The sequence below is a fragment of the Rhinopithecus bieti genome, unplaced genomic scaffold, assembly GCF_001698545.2.
Source record: "Rhinopithecus bieti isolate Rb0 unplaced genomic scaffold, ASM169854v2 scaffold_18921, whole genome shotgun sequence".
NCBI lineage: Eukaryota > Metazoa > Chordata > Mammalia > Primates > Cercopithecidae > Rhinopithecus > Rhinopithecus bieti.
In genome coordinates this window covers 3,244,195-3,260,650 of record NW_016810178.1, presented here as the reverse complement: position 1 = coordinate 3,260,650, position 16,456 = coordinate 3,244,195, and the positions used below count along the sequence as shown (strand labels likewise).

The window sequence follows — 16,456 nt, the reverse complement described above, 5'->3', positions numbered from 1 at the left end:
AAGAGAACAAAGCCACAACATAAAAGACTGCCACTGGGCACTCTACTCACAGACTTGCTTACAAAAACACATTGCACATACTGGAATACAAAGAACACATGAACTACAAAAATATTTATTAAAATCCTTCTCTAAAGCTTGTATATTATGTAAGGAATAACTTGTTTTAATAACTTCATGTGTTTCTCATAGCAAAAAGGGAGAGCTATTCTAGATACTATTTAATAGATCTGAGCTGTTCACTATTATTTTGTTACTATAACTCTGCCCATGGTATATATCATGGTATTCTATGAGTATATTGTATGTATACCATTTGAATGTATCGTACCTTACACGTTAAGCTGCTGTTTTATGATTATAATCAGGTAACAATCAATCAACACTCCAAGTAACTCAAGATGAGGCCAAAATACCATCTACATTTGAATTGCATGATGAGTTTATCTTACCTCTTATTGTTATCTATAGAATGGTTACTAAAATATGTAGCATAATAAACACAATCCAGATAAATCCATATATCCATAAATAAAGGTCTACAAGAATATATACTAATCTGCAATTGGTGATGAGCCTAAAAGCTTAGAATGGGAAGGTGATAGGGATTGAGCTTTTAATAAATCTTTAGATTATTTTAGAGCAAGCAATACTTTCATAATTTTTAAAGACAAGAAGGAAAGGAAATAATAATAAAGACTTCCCTGCCAACACAGGGATTTTATATGTCTTGTAAAACAGTAATCATTCATCTACTCTCTGGAGAAATGTTAGTATATTGTGAACAATGCACAAATAAGAAATCTATCATTCAACAATATATAGAATAGAAAAGTGGAATTCTGATTTTATATCCCACAGGTATGATTTGTTGTTTTGAAATGTTAATGAATTCATAATCATAGACCAAATCAACACAATGGAAAAGCAGACCTCATTCCAATGCTAATTACATAGGCTACTTGGTCCCACTTTGAAACCTCTCTGAAATAAGATTTAATACATTAATTTTTTTGGATACCCTGTTAGCAAATATTCAAGTATATTCATATTGCTCTCTAGAAACAATGAACTGAATAATTCAACTTTTCTCCTCAGTAAAGTCAATCCATCTGATTGTGTAGACATGGTTTGTGATGCCAAGAGGAAATCTTTTCTTAAAGACATAGATGGCTCCTTTCTGGGGAGTGCTGGTTCTGTGATACCTCAAGCAGAATACGAATGGGATGGAAACAGCCAAGTAGGAATTGGAGACTACAGAATTCCTAAGGCGATGCTCACATTCTTGAATGGAAGTAGAATTCCTGTCACAGAGAAAGCACCTCATAAAGGTTTGTTGGATCTTATTCTATTGTTAGGCCTTAAACCCATGAAACAAAATATATGTTTTATTTTTAATGACTTATCTACTCAACCAATAACTTATCTTTTCTGCTTCTTAAGCTGGCATAATAAGAAAAAGATGTTATGAGGATTTTTTTACAAAGAGATTTTGTATTATTGCTAAAATATATATATATAATATGTTTCTAGGAATTATTAGAGATTCAACCTGTAAGTACATTCCAGAGTGGCAGAGCTATCGGTGCTTTGGGATGGAATATGCAATGATGGTTATTGAAAGTCTGGATCCTGACACAGAAACTCGAAGACTTTCCCCAGTGGCTATAATGGGCAATGGTTATGTTGATCTCATTAATGGTAGGTATTCAATATGTATAAACTAGAGTTACTCAGAACATTTGTTTGTTATTAAATGCATGAAGCCATCTCATAAATTATTTACCCCACACAACTAGCAAACATGAGGCCTTGTTTGCCTTCCATTTGTAAGAATGAGCAATGCGCAGGGAAGAGACTTGATCTTGCAGTACCTCATAGAGGAAAGTGAGGACAGTTATTTAAAATTGGCCATTAAAATAAAAAGAAGAAGGAGGGGAAGAGGGATGGAGAGGAGAGTAAGAAGAAGGGGGAAAGTTATTTCTGGAGTGATCTTCATACTTTATTGATAAGGTGGTACAAGTATTTTGAAGGAAAAAAAGGGTCCAAGTATCTCCAAAAAATACAATTTGCCTAGTGTATATTAAAAATTGATAATGTGTTATTTGGAATACCTGACAAGCAGTATTCTCAGCCTGCTCATGTTTTATTCTCATGAATCTTTGGAAGACTTACATTGCCATCAACAAGTTTTCTCATCTCTAATTCCTTTGATTGTCAAGACCAGTTGGTCAAGCTATAGCATCAGGTTTCTTCCATTCTGGTCTCAGGAGGCTGTAGCAGAGAAGGAAGGTAATGGTCTCCATGCTCAGGATACCAAGGTTTTTTGAATGAGTAAGATGAACTTCTTAAGGTAGTGAAAACACAGACAAGGATTCATCGTATATTCTTGAAATGACACCAGGGGCTCAAAACTTAGTCCCTAAACAGGCTTAGATTAGGATCTTTTATGTGCTGAAAACGTATATAGTTTGGATTAGATAGATTTCTGTGCCCTTGTGGTGTCACAATATGTACTAAAATATTCTAGAAATCAATAAAATATGAATGCTTTAAAAACTTGTTTATAAGAACAGAATGAACTAAATCAGGAGTATTCCAAAGTTTCATGATTCTAGGGCTTTCCTCACTTCTCCCACCCCAATGTGTGCTATGCCTGGTTTCTGTGACCTGCAGTCAACCCAATTTTAGATGCTGCTTTTTGGATTTTATGAAGCAGAGATTATGAGAACAACTTTAGAACTGTCAATGAATAATGGAGTAATAGAAGAGATCTTTCCAAATAGCTCTGTTTTATATGGTGGAAAATATTTCATTGTCTTATTTTACATTTCCCTTTTCTGGCAAGCAATACAAGTTTTCCATTTACAATAATGACAAGACATATTTCTTCAATATGAATTTAAATTTTAAAAAGTGACTATCAGTTTAAAGAAGTCTTATGTAAATGATAGCAGCACAGAAAAATCATGAAGGTGTTAGAAGAATCACTGAAGCTTGGGATGTGCTATACTAGATGGGGAAAAAAAATTCCCCAAGATAAAAGTTACAGAAAATCACTCACTTCCTTTTGAATATTAATATTAAATTTTATTTATTTTAAAAATATGACTTTTGCCACTTTAAATTTTTATGTTATACATAGATATTTCTTTATGTTTTCAAAATTCACAAAGAAAGTATATTTAAAACTAGGATTTATATTTTGTATGCTAAGGAAAAGGTTAGGCTTTACAGGAGCTTTAGAAGTTTATATTGATTTAAAATTTGATTGAAGTGTACTTATAAATATTGATAATACTTCCAAGTAAGCTAGGAAATAAAGAAAACCTAATGAATAAATACATCAATAAAATTCATTCCATATTTCACTCAATGTTTTATATATGTATAATCTCAGCCACTTTAAAACTAAGTGAAATACAGAAGTTTGTTATGAAAGTCATTTTAAACCTGCTCAGAAAATGTTTGGATTCAGGTAGAAAAGCATTCACTATTTCTTAGCTTTCTAGAGGGTTTGATGGAGTGTTATTTCTTAGGTGGCTTCAGTTAATTAATGATGTCAACATTCTAATGGTACCTGTAGTAACAATTGTCAACAAAAATTTCTTAAATTAAAATTAAAATGGAGGAAGATTAATGACTTGATTAGACGAATGTGTTTGCTGAATTTATAAACTATTTTTAAAAAACAAGTGCATTAGTGAAAGAACAAATTAATGAATCAATGGTTCAGGCATTCAGATGTCCCTGTTTTCCAGGTACAGAGCCCATTGTTAACAAACTAACTCTGTTATAGCACATTTCCTAACAAAGAGCCTGAGAAAGTTCAATTCCCATTCAAGCTTTTATTTGGTAGGGAGGAGAGGATCAAGCATTTTCTTCCTCACCATGTGGCCTATGCTTGAATATTATCATTAAAGTAGAGATATATGCAAATCTACTATTTCTCTCAGTGACCTTCCAATACAATTCTTATTACCACCCTTCTTACCCTGGGCAGTGTAAAAGCAAGGGTGATAGGAAGAAGTTTCTTCTCTGCCTTCCTTTTTAAGCCAAGGTTTGAGAAATAGCTTAGCTGGCTGGGTAACGGTGGATGGGTAATAGGTATAAATGCTGAACTTGCATTTGAACTTGACCATGGCAATTTATTTTAAATACAATTACTCTTCAGATTTTATACTAATAAAATGCATTATATAGGAATATGCACTTTCATTTTGCATGGATTTAGGCCCACAGGATCATGGCTGGTGTGCTGGATATACATGCCAGAGAAGGCTGTCCCTGTTTCACAGCATTGTGGCTCTGAACACATCTTATGAAGTTTACTTCACTGGCACCAGTCCTCAGAATCTTCGACTGATGTTGCTTAATGTTGACCATAATAAGGTAGGGCAAGATGTCTTAAGTGTAATTGCTGTTGATTATTTGCATGTTATTTCTATCTGCTAAGACTTGTATCTCCTCCCTTGTTCTAGCATTGTCAGCCTTACAGCCCATTTCCAAGGATGCATCAGGGTACCACTGAAATTATTATTAGTTTAGACAGTTTTCATTAGCCTGAAGGTACAAGTACCAAGCATCACCATCATCCCCTTGCTATATGCACTTGATTTGGTGCTCCATACATGAGGCATGACAGTGATGCCTATGATTTGCATGATTAACAAGCAAACCTAAATTTTTACATAAAAATACTGTACATTCAAAACTGATCACTTAGAATGATATTCTTCAATGCTGCTATTACTTATATATGTCAGAAATACACCTTTGGAATTTACTTCAGAGACTGCAGCATGTTATTTTTAATATCTTCAATAATGTCAAGTCTTTGTTGGAAACTGAACTTGGACAGGATCATTAAATTTATATTTAATTAGTATGAAAAGAGTATGCGTTTAACCAGTAGTGTCATAATTCAGATTTTCTTTTCTAAGAATATGAGACTTTAAAGTCCCAGGATGTTTAATGTGAAGAAAGAATGCTGATAAGGTGAAGCACAGAAAGGAATAAGGGAAGGAGGCATCTGCCCCTTCCCAGGAGACAGCAGTTCCATCCCTTCGCACCAGATAAAACCTTGGAAGCACTCTTGACTCCTCTCTTTTGCTCACATTCCTCATCCAATCCATCTGCAAGTTGTTTTGAATCTCTCTTCAAAATACCAGAATCTGCCCACTTCTCACCACCTCCACTGCTACTATCCAGTTTGAGCCTTTCCTGGATCATGGTAATTGCCTCCCAATTCCTCTTTCTACTTCCACCTTTGCCCTTCTATAGTCTGTCCTCAACTTAGTAGCCAGATACCTTGAAAATATGTCAGATCACATCTCTCCCATGCCTCAAACCCTGTAACAATTTCCCTATTGGTCTCTGTCCAAGAGTCAGAATCCTCACCATGACCTGTGAGGCCCTATGGGAATCTCTCTCATCCCTAAGCTCTCTGGCTTCTTCTACTCCTCCAGCCCCACTGAGCTCCTTGCTGTTCCTAGGGACACCAAACATGCTACCCGCTAGGCCTATGTTTCTCATGTTTGCTTAGCCTCAAACACTCTACCCTAAGTGGCTAAAGTTCCTGTCACCTCAGATTCCACTTTCTCAATAGGCCTCCAAGATCATGCCTTCTTCCTTGGCTCTCCCAAGTTACACGCACCCTGATTTACATTTTTCTTTTCTCCACAGGATTCATCACCATCTACCATGTTTCCTACTTTACCTTTTATTACTTCTATTTTTTGTCTCTCATCACTCTTGAATATAAGCTCAAAGAAGCCAGTGGCTCTTGCCAGCACTTAGAATACCGCATGGCTGAAATAGGAACTCAAAATTTTCTTTTTAAAAAAATCAGAAGAGAATATTTTAACTCTAAAAATGAGAATGGTGACTACAAAGTAATGTGACTGTTAATATTCTGAGCCTCTGAAGACAATATCAAAAGAAGAAGATTCCAGAACTATGTATAGCTTATTAAACTCCATATTAATCCTTCCCTGCTCTTGGAAAAGCCAATCTCTTTATGATCATAGCTGATAGCATGAAATACAAGCAATATAAACATGAAAAATGAATAAAATTGAATCAGAGAGGATGGTTATTTTGACATTGGTCTTTCTACCAAATTTTTCTGAGATAAGCATTTTTTTTCCCAACACGAAGTACCTAATTTTGTGTGGCTGCATTATACAGAGTACAGCTAAGTCCCCCTTTCCTTGCTCCTGATATTGAAAGTCTGTATTGTCCTTTGTTGTCTTTTAAATGACCCTTTTTTTAAACTTAGAGATAGTCATCTAATAATTTGTCTTATTGCACTTTTCTATTGAGAATGGTCAATTAAGGGTTAAGTTGTACTATCTGTATGAATGGTCGAATGTAAGCCCATTTTAAAATTTTAGTTCATCACTTATCCCAAATCCATAAAAGTTAGGTTTTTGTTTGTTTTGTTTTGTTTTTTTCAGACGGAGTCTCGCTCTGTCACCCAGGCTGGAGTGCAGTGGCGCGATCTCGGCTCACTGCAAGCTCCGCCTCCCGGGTTCCCGCCATTCTCCTGCCTCAGCCTCTGGAGTAGCTGGGACTACAGGCGCCCACCACCTCGCCCGGCTAATTTTTTTGTATTTTTAGTAGAGAGGGGGTTTCACCGTGTTAGCCAGGATGGTCTCAATCTCCTGACCTCGTGATCCGCCCACCTCGGCCTCCCAAAGTGCTGGGAGCCACCGCGCCCGGCCAAAACTTAGTTTTAACAGTTTGCAGAAAGTATACAATATTGAAGCATGGTTTAAGTGCTAAATTACAAATATTCTGTTTTATTGCTTTCTTAAGACAAAACTTTTTTTTCTTTAATAGGCTGTTCTAGTAGGAATTTTCTTTTCCACACTTCAACGTTTGGATGTCTATGTGAACAACTCATTGGTCTGTCCAAAAAATACAATATGGAATGCCCAGCAGAAATACTGTGAACTTAATAACCATCTGTACAAAGGTATTTTCTCAAAAAACACAGTACACATGGAGTATGTACTTATTTGTAACATTTTAAATGTCTGATTATTAGTATTTTTAATTCTTTATCTATTGATAATGCAGAAGAAAACAAGTTTTTAGCCACAGTCCACCAAATACTAAGATGTGTTCATTTGTAACATGAGTGTCTTGAAAGATCACTCCTAATGAAACTTATTTATCTGTGCACATGCAGGTATGAGTTTTTGTTTATCATGGGCATTCTTTTGCTTCCTAAGAATGTTTTCATTTTGCATACGTTGAATTCAGTCCTTCCTATGTTCAGAAGAGATTTTGCTTAAAATTTTCACCTTCTCTTGGCTTTACTTCTATTTCATAGAGGTTAGAGCCTAAATTAATTGGCAGTCATAAGAATTATTGCCAAGAAAGCTAATATAACATCAACTAAAGGTTTTGAAGTAAATATGATAAAATAAACTTTTGTTAAATGAAACATGGAAGAGGCTAAACTTATTCATTGACCAATATTTGTAACACCAGGATTTATATCTGCTTATGTAAGTCTTTTTGTTAAACAGGATTCTAATGAGGCCAATAGCATACATTCCATTCCACATGGGCTATTCATCCTCATTTTTTGATGTGATCCATAATCTTAGCCAACCATTATATAGATGTGTGTGGCAGATCATAATATGAGCTAGACTTGAAAATATGAATGGGTAATCTGTTTGCTTTACCATTTATAGAAGAAGTCATATTCCTATTAATAACATGAATTGCTAATGTTTCCAGAGACATTAATATATTTCAGGCACAGCTCTACATGCTTTATGTGTAACTCATTGTTACTACATCATAGTAACTCTTTGAGGTAGGCACAGATGAGTAAATTGAGACACAGGAAGTAATTTGCCAAGATAGTAGTCTTAGTTCAGTCTGCCATAACAAAATACCACAGATTGAGTGGCTCAAATGACAGAAATTTATTTTCTCTGGATGTCTAAAAGTCTGAGATCAGGGTGCCATGATGGTCATGTTCTGCTGAGGGCTCTTTGCTTGGCTTGCAGATGGCCACTTTCTTGCTGTGTCCTGACATGGCTGAGAGACTGTGATGCGAGCAAGCTCTTTGGTGTCTCCTTTCAGAAGGGCACTAATTCCATCATGAAGTCTCCCCCTTCACAATCTCATCTAAACCCTCTTTCCTCCCAAAGGCTCTCATCTCCAAATATCATCACCTTGAAGGTTAGGGCTTCAACATGTGAAATATGGGGGCACAATTCAGTCCATAGCAGTCTTAAGCTGGTATGGTGTACAACAAGGACTCAAGAACAGTCTAGCTCTAAAACCCATGCACTTAACCATTATGCTATATTGCCTTCTTTTAAATTAAGAGAGTCAGTGTTACTACTTTTTATATATAAATAGTTGTGTCATGAATGAAATGGCATTTATAGCTTAATTTTAATAAATTTTTCACTCTTTTCAAATAACACATATGGTACCAAGCGCAATATCATTCAGAGTCAGGAAAATAGGAACTATCTTCTTAGGCAGAGAGTTCCACTAACATATATTGAGCCCAGACAAATGCTGAATTGTATAATTAATAGTGGAATAAAACATTTAGCTTCTTACGACATTTCATTGTGAGGCTTATTAGGAAAAAGAAATTAAAATTTTAGAAAGAGGATGGAATTTCACAGTAATGAAAAAAGCAGAGACATAAATATTAATAAAACATTTCCAAAACCCCAAAATACGTATAGATCCATAACACAGGGATATTATTTTGTTCTCCATAGACAGAACATAATGTAAAGAATTGATAATGTAGGTGCTGAAGAGCTGGAAAACAATTCCACCACTGCCCTCTTACAGATAAATGTGTGTTTTATGGTAGTGGTAGTGGTGTTTTTCTGAAACAGCATTGCTTTTAAGTGAGCGTTTTGCTTTGGCACTTGGAATGCAAAATAATACCCCTGTGTTATGAACCTATACATACTTTGGAGGTTACCCAAATGTTTTATTATCTTTGTCTCTGCTTCTTTCATTACTGTGAAATTCCTTCTTCTTCCTAAAATTTTAATTTCTTTTTCCCAGTAAGCCTCACAATGAAATGTAAGAAGCTACACATCTCATACCACCACTATTACACAATTCAGCGTTTGTCTGGGCTCAACATGTGTTAGTGGGTTTATTAGCTCTTAGACATTGTTGATACTCTGCCATAAAATTATACATATTTATTCATTCATTATAATGATCTCAATCACTTTTGTAAAATTCAGTTCCCTAGCAGAGTTTGTTTTGCATTCACCAAACTTTTTCAGGCTGAAATGTAAGTCTGTTTAGTTGGTATAAGGTTCTTCTGAGATGTTTTAATATATACTTCATTTATATTACACAGTTTCGTCCTTAGTTAAAATAGAAACGCTGAATTGTAAATGCTCTTTTAAGAGTTGGCATATAGCACTGCATAAATTAGATAACTAGTAAAGTTAAATTTATATTTTTAAATTACCAAATGCCTTCAGTCAAGCCTTTAAAATCATGAGCATGTGAATAGTGTTTCAAGTACAGTATAGGCTCCTGGGATCATAACTCAATTTGTTTCTCATTTATACTGTGTCTATATAGCTAATTATTTTTTAAAACAAACCTAATGTGTAATGATTATTTGTGGTATTTTTTAAAGGAGTGGCTTTAATTTCACAAGTCAGTTCTATAAGTGTTTTTGTTTTTAAAAGATATGCTTTCTTATGAAGGAATGATAAAGTTGAATTTTGGGGGGATTTTCTAAATTCAAACAAACATTAAGTAATGCATGTTGATTGTGATAATATATAATACTTAGCTGTGCTGCTCTGGCTTTTTTCCTTCATAGACCAATTCCTTCCTAACCTGGATTCCACTGTCCTTGGTGAAAACTACTTTGATAGAACCTACCAGCTGCTTTATCTTTTGGTTAAAAGAACTATACCTGTTGAAATTCACACTGCCACAGTGATATTTGTTTCTTTCCAATTACCTGCTGCAACAGAAGATGACTTTTATACCTCTCACAATCTGGTTAGAAATCTTGCCTTGTTCCTAAAGATACCAAGTGACAAAATCCGTATCAGCAAAATGATAAGAGGGAAGAGTCTGAGAAGGAAGAGATCCATGGGATTCATAATTGAAATAGAGATTGGAGACCCTCCTATTCAGTTCTTAAGCAATGGCACCACAGGTATGAATAACAGTTGTTTGAGATGGAGGAATGCAATTACCAAATCCACATCCATAAATAACCTGATCAGGGCCTGGCGAGCCAGGCCTCAGGAAGTCCCATCAACCCCATATCCTGAACCCTCCTACACGCCTAGAGACCCTTTTTCCTGTACTACCAAACTCTTAGAATTGGAAGGAATTTGAATCTCTGTTTTGTTATTGTGATGATTAATAAATTCAACAAAAGAATTTGATCTAATATAAAAAGATCTGGGAAGACCTCCTTAAGCAAGTGATCTTATAGATGAGAGATTAAGGATGAAGATAGTCAAAGAAAAGACGAGGAAAAAGAGTGTTCAGGCTATGAAAACTGTTGGTGAGAGTTTGGTGCATTTGAAGAGAGGAAACAGGTCCAATTGGTCTGGAGTGGAAGGAGCCAGGAAGGACAAGCTGCTGGAGGTGTAGCCGAGGGCTAGACAGGTGCTAGACGTGGAGAGCTCTGGAAGTCAAAAGAAGGACTGTGGATGTTTTCTTAAGAAAAAGAGTAGACATTCTTGGATATTCTGAGCAGTGGAGCTGTGGGTTCGATTTCCATGGTAAAGTCACAGGTTCACCCTAACAAGGGCAGATGTGCAAGTACATAATCTGTCTTTATTTCCTGTGACTGAGCAAATCATCCTCATGAGCCATCATCCCCTCTTTGTGTCCCTCACTTCCTAGTTTTTATCAGAGATAAAAAATAAGCTCAACTGTCCCATCAGAGAAATCTCTGCTGGCTTAAATCATTTCCTTAGAGTTACTCAGTTTGGGCACTTTGGTAAATGCTCAGCTCTCCAAATTTTCTCTATCCATCTGCTCCTTTCAAGTTGGGGTCTGAATACCAAGGGGCTGTCCTGGCCTCCATCCTCATGTTATCATCTTGTCTTCACAGCCTCTGCTACAGAGTGGGTTATCTTCTCTGCTCTACATATGCATCTCTTGAGGTACTACTGAACTTTCCTGGTCTTCTGGTATGCAATAACATCCCCCACTGCTAACCTGCAGCCATGCCTTTGTCTTCAGTGGTCAAGCACAAGTACTCTGACCTAGGTGTACCCCTCCCCAAGAATAGAAGAGGCAGGTATCTGTCAGAGGAAGATCTGCCATCCAGCTTATGAAGCTTACGCTTCAAGCCCCCTTACTGATACAAGTCCTGGGAGGGGCTTTCACTTTCACTGCTTTAGGAGAGGTCCTCATAATGTGGTCAAATCATTGAATGTTATTATGAAAGCTACAAAGGTGTGATTTTTCTGCATCCCTTTTCCTAAAGAGATCTTCCAGATGTGTATAAACTGCAGCCCCACAAGGTTGGGATCTACCCTATCTACCTGTCTTCAGTCACTTTATCATTAAACTCCTAGGCTCTGTGTAAAGCTGGGTACTGGGTGAAGTTCTCATTTTATGCCACTAGGGATCATCACTGATTTTCCCAAGAGGTTTGCTTCTAGGCATTGACTCTATGCACCTACCATATTATCACTCTGGAATTCTACCAGCTAAGCAGGCGAAGTTTCTTCCATTGGGGGATAAGCCTGTGGGAAGGCTTGCCTGCATGGAGGGAGAACATCTCCCACAATGTTCTCTGCCCAGAGTCATAGTTAACTTTCCTTTATCAGTTCTGTATTCACTTGGACTTATAGGCCCAGGGTTTGGACTCAGCATGACTTTGCCTGTTACTTTAGGAGTTGTAGAGGGCCGATGGCACATATACAGATTACTCACCTACTCTTAGAAATCCCTGGTGAGCCCTTACGTGTCGTGAGGTCCAAAATTTATCACACTAGCCACTAGATATACAAAGAAACTGGGATTTATTTCTTACATGTGACATACATTTCCCCACATACAATCACTACTACGTCCATCCCCTTAAATCTGTTTTAGCTTGTTAGATGTATCCAGACAGGTATAAGACCATTGAAGAATGTAGAAGTTAGGGATGGTGGGAGGGACAGGCTAATGGCATGTTTTCCAGACATAGACTGGGATAGTGTTTCAAGTCTCAAGGAGAACCCTACAACGTGGTGAATCACAACAAAATGTTGAGAAATGGCAAGAAAGATGTTCATGTAGTTGTACTCCTGGCTTCTTATAGCTTTTATACAGTATCAGGATATCCAGAAATTCCCAGATGTCCTAGAAAGGGGTTACCTATGTATTAAAGGCATTTATGAGCAGACAGAATCCTAGAGTCAGGAATAAGAGGCCTTCAAGTTAAGGTCTTTGGTTTCTAGATGGCAATCAGCAGAAATGAATGCCCTCACATGTCAAATGGTCAGCGAGAACCTGTTAACAGTGCAGATCGGATCAGACCTGCCATTCCATGCCAAAAACCAGTGAAGACAAAGTAGTAGTAGTAGTGCATGGACCTGAAGCAGTTCTGTACTGCTACAGCTAGATACACAAGCCCTCAGACTTGGGAGGCCTCCTTGGAGAAGGCTGTTTCTGGAGGGAGTATGAGGAGAGGGAGGAATCTGAAAGACTGAGCCTTTTTCCAAAAGAATCTGCATCATCCAAAAGAGTCCTTTTAAACTGACAAGGAATGAAATGGCTTAGGATTGTGGGGTTCATAGTGTCATGTCAGACCTGCTGGCCCAAGATGTTACCTCCTTCTTCCTGAGCACTCTAAGCTTTATGGCTTAACTTTAACGGAAGAAACTCAGTGATTTGATTCCTCAAGGCATGACTCTGGATACAGAAGGTACAGGATACCTAGGAACAAGGGGTTAGCAAGGCCTGCAATACACCAAAACGTTATCCTGTTTTACAGTTGTTTCTTAAAAGATCAGTCTGACTCCAGAGAGTCAGATTAAAGGTGGTTTTAGTAACCCTGCTGATGTGGCTTTAATTAGGATTTTAACAGCAGGGACAGAGAGATTTAGAAATTGGTAATGGATTAGATGTGGTGTAGTGGAGAGGTGAAGGAGGAGGGATTAAGCAAAACTCTGAAAAAAGGAATATGGTGCATTAAGGTACCACTTTATAAGGTAAGGAGCACTATGGGGGCAGAAGGTTTAAGAGGAAACCCCAGACCTGCCATGCTAGAAAAGGGGAACAGAAACTATATGTAGTGTTAAAAGTAACTGAGAACTGTCAAATGTCCAAAGCCAGTAACAATTGGTTAGTAATGTAATAACTTTAGCAACTAATATATGAATACATACACATAATATGATAGATTCTAACAATCCTTCCATTCCAAAATTAACACTTTATTTTTTAAAATGACACATGATAATAGAAATGCATGATAATGCTTCACTGGTAAAGAAAGATTGGTATGAGAAAGTATTAAATTAAGAGACATATATTCTCCCACTATGTTTTCATTCGTTTTTCTTGTATCTGTTTTATCTACCTTTGTTTTTCCTTTAACTCCAACTTAAAGTATATTCTCCTGAGCTCTTCCTTTTCCTCCCCTCATTAATATGACTGTTGTGTTTTGCTCAGGGAAGATCAGAAAGCCTTGGAATTCTATAATGCAATGGAGCAATGCAAAGAAAGCTAAAGTGAAAAACTCTCATGTGTTTTCACAGTTCTATGCTTTTATAATCCAAATGTCATCATACTGTTTCCCTACAGGTCAGATGCAATTATCTGAACTCCAGGTAATTGCTGGTTCTCTTGGACAAGCTGTAATTTCAGGAAAAATCAGTAGTATCCTTGGATTTAACATTTCATCCATGACTATTACTAATCCTCTCCCCAGACCAAGTGACTCTGGCTGGATTAAGGTAAGAAAATGCAACTAGAAAAAATGCATTTTTGGGGACTTAAAATATCATTACTTATTTCTTATTTTAACTGTCTGTTTCTATTTCAAAACAATAATTTAGAAGGCATGTGTTTCTTATTTATTGTTGACTTTGTATAGGCTCGCTAAAATGATAATAAAGTTGTTTGAACAAAGGAGCATATCTTCCAAAAGTTGTGTATTGGCTCCAAATTTGCTTTGCTTTGCATATTTATAACAATGCGTCATAAATTTAATGGAGGAAATATTGTAATTATACTAATTTTACATATTGAGCATATTTTAAAATAAATAATGAATATATTACACTCAGCCTGGCTAAAATGAGTTTGCTGCTGAGTATAGTTTATCATGTAGAAACCAGTTCATCCCTTGTGCATTCACAGGTAACTGCCCAGCCAGTTGAAAGGTCTGCGTTTCCTGTTCATTATGTGGCCTTCGTGTCCTCACTCTTAGTGATCACTCAGCCAGTGGCAGCACAGCCGGGACAGCCGTTTCCTCAGCAGCCTTCGGTAAAGGCAACAGATTCTGACGTAAGTCATAACTCAAAATTTTACTTAAGTGAAAGAATTAAGCTACAAATTCTGAAGGATGAGCCAGTTTCACTCATCCTGGTGTGCTGGCAGCCTGAAGATCGCCCAGCCCCTTTAGAAGTTGGACTAATATCCAAGGGTGCCATCTTGTACTGTCTTAAAAATGCTGATGTTAAATGAACTTCTGCTGCTCAGATTTATGAACTCTTTGTGTGGAACAAGGAGCTTCTGCAGCTTTTCAATTTACAATGAGGCATTTTTGAAAATAAAGTTTTGCATATATTTTTAAAAGCATGGAGACAGGACAATTGTTATAATTCTCTACTTTTTTTTTTTTTTTTTTAGGGTAACTGCGTATCAGTTGGAATTACTGCACTAACTTTGAGGGCCATACTCAAGGACTACAATAATAACCAAGTCAATGGCCTTAGTGGAAATACAACAATTCCGTTTAGCAGCTGTTGGGCCAACTACACAGACCTTACTCCGCTTAGAACAGGTGGGTGCACTAGTTTGGATCCTCACATATATAACCTAAGTAGAGACAATTATAATGGTCTTTTAATGAACAAAACATTCTGTAACACTCTGGTGAATAAACTATAGATATCAGAATGCTATATTTTGCCTTGTTTCAGAAAATATTTAGTCTAGCTTAAGAGTAGATTTAATATGTGAAAAAATAGAAATTAAAATAAAAAATTAAGGAAGTCAAAATTATATCACGATTTATCCATTTGTATACTTTTCTAAATTTGCTCACTAAAAATGTATTACATTTACAGTAAGAAAAATTAACATATGGATTTTCAAATTCAATAAAAGAAAGGATAAGGTAGGCTCATATAACTTGAATGTCTTAAGGAGGAGTTCAGAGTTCGGCTAGAAAGTTGGCTGTGGTCTTTCTGAAAGCCAAAGCAAAAGAGAAAATGAGTATTATCATAATTTACAGTACCCATCAAATAAACAGACCAGTTGCTGTGGAGAATTATAATATTCTCTGAGAACAGAACAAATGTCCCCTGTGATTTTTCAGACAGTGTGCACAATTAATCTCTATTAAGTAATACCTTGAACATCGGTGCAGTAAATACAGCCATGACTGCCACAATTACGTTTTTTATACTATCTTCATACAGGTTGATGACACAACTCTGACTGGTAAAAACCATTCTACCAGGGCCCAAATGATATATCCCCAAACAGATCTCTCTTGGTGATAGAATGTAGAGTATCTAAAAGAATGAAATGGATAAACTGCTTACATTTGAGAAAGGCCTCCATTGTTCTGTTTCTCCCAACCCAGGACCCACTTAAGACAGTCAGGGGCCTTAACTTCTGAAAAGGCTATGTAGTGGCATCCCCGCCCCACTTTTTTTCCCTGAATTTTTGTTTCTCCATGATTTGTTAGTGCCCTACACCAGATATGTTCAGTCTTCCTACTGGGCAGCAATATCTCAGCCTAATGTTTGCTAATAATTAAATGACAATTAGTTCAATGGTGTGCTCCTAGACAAGTACCTTGTATCCCACTGCTTTCTGGTTAAGAGCAGAGCTAAATTCTTTTAACTATCAGCCCAAATGGAATTTTTTTTTTTTTATGGGAAATGAGGCAGCTGGCAAGAACCCTACCTGAAAAGAAGTTTGTTCACCTCCTCATGAGAGTGGACCCAATAAGTGCCCAGTGGCAAAGAACTAACCTTGTGACCAAGGTCTTCAAACTACAATGTTCCCAAAGTACCCAGGATCACTGGGGCGTTAAAGCACTAAAATAGGTTTTGGCATTTTACTGTGGCAACAAAATAATAATTTAAGCATTTTTCTTTCATACATTAAGTTCTTTTCAGAATTCAAAGCTTCCCTTAGGAGTGTCTTACTTGCCATGGAGAAGTACCAGGGCTCTTCACCTATGTGTTTCCTTTTCCTTCCTTCCCTCCCTCCCTCCCTCCCACCCTCC

The 16,456-nt window shown here is 36.8% G+C and overlaps 1 protein-coding gene across 1 annotated transcript in view; it reads left to right on the top strand.

Annotated features, from left to right (window-relative positions):
* The window catches only part of PKHD1L1 (PKHD1 like 1), a 168,107-nt gene that overhangs the window by 145,868 nt on the left and 5,783 nt on the right, over positions 1-16,456 (top strand). Inside the window, 8 exon segments of the mRNA XM_017891546.1 lie at positions 1,099-1,331; positions 1,534-1,701; positions 4,235-4,392; positions 6,844-6,979; positions 9,848-10,192; positions 13,795-13,946; positions 14,353-14,499; positions 14,845-14,998. Of these exon segments, the coding sequence (XP_017747035.1) occupies positions 1,099-1,331; positions 1,534-1,701; positions 4,235-4,392; positions 6,844-6,979; positions 9,848-10,192; positions 13,795-13,946; positions 14,353-14,499; positions 14,845-14,998 (1,493 nt within the window).